Raw genomic sequence first — 6,761 nt, 5'->3', positions numbered from 1 at the left:
ACAGTTTCCACTGGTTTAAAGCCAAATGGAGTTGGATAATCAATCACAGATTTGCATTCTCTTGAGAGTCTGTTCCCTGCAATCCTCTTGGTACTAACAACTACATAAATCAGGATTCTTCACTGCAGACTACAGAATCAACTCTGTTATTAAAACAGAAAGAAATTTACTCTAAAGTATGGGATCTTACAGAATTCTGAGAGGGCCAGAACCAAACCTACATTCACAGCCAAGAAAATTGCAACCAAAATAAATGCTCAACATGAGACTGTCCCATCAGAAAACTCACTGTCATTATCATCTACTGCTTACCACCTAGGATGGGACTAGACAGCAGACCCATCATGACAGCTGCCCAGAAGATTTTCTTGCTCTGTGTGTGACCCTCCACTGCACTTGGTTCCCGTCTGCATTCTAAGTTTTGTGTAGGAGTATCTTCTTAGTAGAACGTAGGTCCTGTACCAAACCCTACCTGGGAAAATGCAATGTCGTCGTTATATTTAAGATCTCTTTAAGACAGAAGGTATATTATTAGAGACGCTTTGGTGAGGATGAAGGTTGAATCAATCTTCAGTATCTGCCAAGAGCTGAAAAGGATGATGAGGAATGCATATGAAAGACAGCGATGGTAAGAACATCAGTGGTGGCTCCAGAATTTCTATTAAGGAAGCATTTAAAGGGCACTATCTCATTGGAAGGAATATCAGGGGATATGTCTCAAAGCTGTGTTTGCATAGCAAGCACACTGTTATTGCTTAGCTCTACTGTTTATTCCAAGTGGACCTATGAGAGCTCATGGAGGTCTAAATCGGACAAGTGAGACAACCCTGGCCCCTTCACCAGATGGAAAGGTAAAATATGGCCACGACTATTACCCCTACTTCACAGATGGAGCTGTACTGCTTCTGAACAGCAAAGTAAAGGACAAGAAGGTCCTTAAATAAAGTGCTCTGCCACATGGACTAGAGTCCTCCCTCAACATTTCTATGAAAGAGAAAAAGACTATTTTTAAAACAAAATTGGGACATAATATCTAGAAATGCAAATTATGTTACAAAATAGTTTAAATTATGAACTTCCAGATAATCTTGGTTTATTATTTCTATAATTATCACATCCAAACTGGCACAGGCAAGGAGGACCAAGTGTGTTTTCCCTTCTCTGTGTTGCCAATCTTTCTCTCTCTCTCCCTCTCCCTCCCTCCCCTCCTCCTCCTCCTCTTCCTCCTGCTCCTCCTCCTCCTCCTCCTTCTTCTTCTTCTTCTCTCTCTCTCTCTCTCTTTCTTTTTCCCTATTTGAAATACCCCTTTGCTTTCAGGGTACTTGGAGGCAACTAACAGTCATATTTGTCTCTGTGGGATCCCTGAGATGCATTTTTTGATTGCCCCAAGTCTACCTAAGTAGGCCAGTGGATGGTTCAAAAATAATTCATCATCTATTTCCTTTTTTTGTTTTTTCATTTTTTTTGTAATCAAGCCATTTGGTGAAAATCTGTAATTCACAAGTCAAATAGCACAGAACAGAAACAACTTTCGGAGCCCACTGTGGACGTGGTGGGGGCCAGCCTGTGCTGCTAAACATAGATTTTGCTGATCTGTTGGCTTCTCAGTTCATAGCATTCAGCTCCCTGGCTCCTCAGCAGCTCCTTCTCTTCAGCTGTGTCTCGAGCTTTCAGCTGCGAGAAGTGGGCAGGAGAGACGATGAGATCGTATTGTCGGTCCAGATACCGCAGGTAGATGAGCATGTGCAGGGCATAGGCCAACACCAGCAGCAGGACCAGGGACATTGCCAGGCCGATCAGAAGAGCTGGCGAGAAGGAGGAGGTGCAGTCTTGGGCCTTGGTAAATCGTCCCCCCTTGATGGCAAAACCTTGGATCTGCAGGAGAAAGGAAGGAGCTGAAGTGATACATCCCTTCTCTCCTAGGATCTACTTCCCAGTTGGGCTGGCAGTTCTGGCCCCTAGGTAGCCAAATCTAATATACTATCACCATATTTGCTGAATAATGTAACCACACAATTTGACAAATGTGATTGTGCTTATGGGAACAATGCAACTCAATCTTAAAACAGGACTGACCCAGAAATTCTGGAATGTATGGATGTCATAACTAGGAGGCTCATGAAATTCAAGACTCTGAAATAAAACCTTGATTTCAAGGCTCTGAAATAAAACCTCTTTTAATCTGATCCTTAGAAATATTCCAGTTCATGTAAAAACCACAACTGCTGGGGTGTCTCTAAAATTCAAAGCACACTCAAAATTTTATAAGGGTAGTATAAGTTTCACAAAGATTTTAAGTCTCTGTTCCTCTGCCTTTGATTCTATTGACAGGAATGAGGAAGAGTCTTTGAAAGGCGATATCATGATCCTTAGTGAGGTAAAACATAAGTAATAATCATAAAAGCTAACATGTAGTGAAGGTTTTTGTGCACTATATACTGCCTTAATTTGTTTAGTAGGCAAAGAGCCTATGAGTAAGTTACTATTTTATTCCTACTTTATGGATGAGGAAACTGAGGCACAGAAAAATTAAGTAACTTGCCCAGAGTCACATAACAGTAAATGTTGTGACGGTGTAATTGAAACCTGGCAGTGGGCGTCAGACTCATACTCCATAGCTCCTGGTGGGTTCTGTCTCTTCCTCCTCCCTACCCTCTCTCTCTCTCTATTGGTTTTATCATACAGGCTTTGTCCCATTTTTGGAAGAGGTGGATACCAGCCCCTCCTTGCATCCTACCCATTACATTTAATGGCAAAAACCGCAATCACTTTTGCACCAACCAAATAGAAAAGCTTCCATTGTGTGCAGATGAAATGGTATAATTACTTGAAAGGAAGAGAGGTTCAAATTGAGAACTGGCACTGATATCTAATACTGTCAAAATGAAACAGGACTACAGAGCAATTACTTTAAAACAAGAGCCATCGCTTGTGGAAAACAGCTCCCTGTCTAGCTGGCTTTAAAAGTATGACCCTACACAGCATTTCCTCATTCAGACGCCTACTCAGTTTTTGAAGAGTACATCAGACAACTGAACTATCCATGAGTGCTTTACTGAAAATTCACTGTGATGGCTTAAGTGAGCACTTTGGCATTGTCCCATGCTAAAATTATTGAGGCCGCTCATCACTCCGTAGACACAAGGGGCCTTGCTCGCCCAACTGTCTGTGCTCTCGATTGAACCCAAAGCAGATCCTGAAGGAGACTCTTGTCCTGGCTTCAGGGATCCCTGCCCCGCACCTCCTGTAAAGAGACAAAGTGACCTTCTCTTCAGACTGGTGCCTGAAGAGTCGAGCTCCTCCATGACAAAAGAGGACCTCACTTGATTCTGCAACTCCAGCCAAGGAGAACGTCCTCAGGTTGACTGACACTTAATTCTTTTTTTTTTTTCTTTCTTGAGATGCAGTTTTGCTCGTGTCACCCAGGCTGGAGTGCAATGACAGGATTTCGGCTCACTGCAATCTCCACCTCCAGGGTTCAAGCGATTCTCCTGCCTCAGCCTCCCAAGTAGCTGGGATGACAGGCACTTGCCACCATGCCCAGCTAATTTTTGTATTTTTAGTAGAGACAGGGTTTCACCATGTTGGCCAGGCTAGTCTCTAACTCCTGAACTCAGGTGTTCCACCCATCTCAGCCTCCTAAAGTGCTGGGATTACAGGCGTGAGCCACCACGCCCGGCCAACTGCCACTTAATTCTTAACAAGACTTGGTTGAGAACAGTAAGTGTGGAGAATGCCCGAAGGATACATTGTCCACCCATTTCCTAGACTAGAAGTTATACAGACACGCTGTTTCTAGCCCACAGGTGAGTTTTGTTTGACCCAGTACTCGGAACATCCTGAAAATTTCCTGCGAGAATCTACCATTCTAGCTTCTGTTGAAAAGATCCAGCAACACCAGCCCTGCATTCCTACAAAGCAAAAATCAGCTGCGGTTGAATGTGTAAAATGCTCATTGTGATGAAGGCTACCCTTTGCCACGGTCCCAGCCCAACTCGCCAGTTACCCAAGGTACTTGAGTTTGCCGCACCGGCCACATCACTCTATACTCTATTGCCACCATAAGCCAGGCCAGCAGAGCTGTGCATGTGGACAGCAGCCTTTCGTACACACACCTCAGCTACCATCACCATCACCTCCTCTCCCCTGGACTGAGCTTGTGTTCTGCCATCTCTTCGCATGAAGGGGGTTTCAACAAGGCCCACCTGTCCTCCTGAAAGCTGGGTTTATAATAAGAATGCTGATAAGGATGCGTACATCTCACACCACCAGGGATGAATGTGCTTATCCCAAGCACATTGGCAGTAGTCTTAGGGAGCCTGTGAACATGTAACTGAGTGTTTCTCATACTGGCTGCTCCAGAACTTCAGAGCCAAATTCCTGTGCCGCCTCCAGCCAGTGCAGACAGATGGTCTCGTGGTTTTGTATATTAACCTCACTGGTGGCTCTAACTGACATTTTCTTCCTTTGTGTTTCTCTACCCCCAAGTCTTCGCTAAATTTTTTCTTTTAATTTTTTATTATAAAATACATATGATATAAAATTTATCATCTAACCATTTTAAGTGTATACAGTTCAGGGATATTAAGTACATTCACATTGTTGTGCAACCATTGCCACCATCCATCTCCAGAATGCTTTCACATCTTGCAATACTAAAACATTACTCCCATTAAACACTAACTGCCCATTCCCTCCTCCCTTCAGTCCCTGGCAACTACTAATCTACTTTCCATCTTGGGGTTTGACAACTGTAAGTACCTCATATAAGTGAAATGATGCAATATTTATCCTGTTGTGGCTGGCTTATTCCACTTAGCATTATGTCTTCAACATTCATTCATGTTGTAGCATGTATCTAAATTTCCTTCCTCTTTTTAAATTTAATTTTTTTTGAGACATCTGTCACTCAGGCTGGAGTGCAGTGGTACAGTCTTGGCTCACTGAAGCCTCGACCTCCTGGGCTCAAGCAATCCTCCCACCTCAGCCTCCCAAGTAGCTGGGACTACAGGTGACACCACTATGCCCCCAGCTAATTTCTTTTTTAAAAATTGTTTGTAGAGATGGGGGTCTCACTATGTTGCCTAGGCTGGTCTCAAACTCCTGGGCTCAAGAGTGATCCTCCTGCCTCAGCCTCCCTAAGTGCTGAGTTTAAAGGCATGAGCCACCACACCCAACCCTCAAATTTTCTTCATTTTTAATGCTGAATAATATTCCATTGTACATATACACTAGATTTGTTGATCCATTCATCCATTAATAGACATTTGGGTTGCTTACACCTTTTGGTTATTGTGAATAATGCTGCCAAGAACGTAGGTATAAACACAGGTGAAAGCTGTTCAAGTCTCTGTTTTCAATTATTTGGGAGGCAGAAGCAGAGTTGCTGGATCCCTTGGTAATTGTATGTTTAACTTCTTGAGGAAACTCCATACTATTTGCTGCAGCATCCACACGGTTTTACATTCCCAACAGCAATGCACAAGAGTTCCAACTTCTCCCTGTCCTTGCCAACACTTGTTATTTTCTGTTTGTTTGTTGTTGTTTATAATAGCCATCCTAATGGATGCGAAGTGATTTGCCTATTTTTGAAAGTAATTTTTCATAAGCAGTATTTCCATAAGTCAACTAAGTCATTTCTGGAACAAGGTACAGGTATAAATCAATCAATTCCCCCAGTCTAATTAGGCGAAATTATTTGTAAAATATTCCTTGTTGTCATTATATCCTCACTGCCATTTCTCTATATGTATATATACAAACACGCATACACACATGTATAGACATACACATACATAATATAAATAATATTTATAAACATTTTATACACACACACACACACACAAAAGAATCCTTGTAAACAAACTGTCCAGAATTTGAGTTCTGCCTCTACCATTTACCAGTTATACTCCTTAGAAAAATTATGTGATTATCAGAGATTCAGTCACCTCATTCATAAAACCACCTTGCAGCATTATGGTAAGTTCTGAAGACAAAGTACATAAAGTAACGACCACAGCACCAACACATACGGGACACTCACAGGTAGCAATTATTGTTAGTCCATGCCTGGTGCACTCCTGAGTGTTTCCACATATCTTAGGCCACGTATTCTTTACATTAATAAAGATAGGTGAGAAATTGAGAGAGGTTAAGTAACTTGCCCTGGTGGCTGAGCAGTAATTTGAAACCAGGTCTGTCTGACTCCAAAATGGGAGCTCCTTCCCTACCCCAAACTGCCTTTCATCCACACCACACTTCTCTAAGCTTGGGAAGGATGGAAGGGAAGAATAGGTATATATGCCAATGCCCACATATATTTGGAAAAGATTGGGATGTGCCCATAAGAGGTACATGCAAAGCCCTGCCTACTATTTCAGGGAGTGGTAGGAACAAGCTAAGCTTCATTCACAGGTAAACAGGATAGAGGAACTTGACAGAATGTCTCTCAGCCTAAGATTCTGGTGGTGAAAAGGAATCTCTTACACCCCATTCCTTTCTCCAAATACTTTCAAGAAGATCTTTGGGATATTTTTGACTCCCTGCTGACTCCCTTCCTACTAACTGCCAAAGCTGTCACTCACACTGCCGATGTACTTCTTATCTTCCCTGATAAGATCACTGCGCCACTCCCTGAAGGAAATAAAATAATTGTCCGCTAATGCCTCTCCCCAGAAGGGCCTCTCAGTACAGGAAGTGTCAGTCCCTGGCTTCACCCACAGCTTCACTAGGGCTTAGATGGCTGGCATTCCTCACTGATA

The 6,761-nt window shown here is 42.7% G+C and overlaps 1 protein-coding gene across 8 annotated transcripts in view; it reads right to left on the bottom strand.

Moving 5' to 3' along the window:
- Positions 1-1,076: 1,076 nt before the first annotated feature.
- LOC129036766 (V-type proton ATPase subunit S1-like protein) overlaps positions 1,077-6,761 on the bottom strand; it is a 40,382-nt gene continuing 34,697 nt past the window's right edge. For 7 of the 8 annotated variants that reach the window (XM_063664945.1, XM_063664944.1, XM_054488335.2 and 4 more), the window contains one exon: positions 1,294-1,875. In XM_063664945.1, the coding sequence (XP_063521015.1) occupies positions 1,573-1,875 (303 nt within the window). In that variant the 3' untranslated portion in view covers positions 1,294-1,572. Of the gene's footprint in view, positions 1,876-6,761 lie in introns of all 8 variants that reach the window. The other variant, XM_063664943.1, reaches the window with a different exon arrangement.

Source organism: Pongo pygmaeus, chromosome 4 (genome assembly GCF_028885625.2).
Source record: "Pongo pygmaeus isolate AG05252 chromosome 4, NHGRI_mPonPyg2-v2.0_pri, whole genome shotgun sequence".
NCBI lineage: Eukaryota > Metazoa > Chordata > Mammalia > Primates > Hominidae > Pongo > Pongo pygmaeus.
This window is presented reverse-complemented; position numbering and strand designations above follow the sequence as displayed.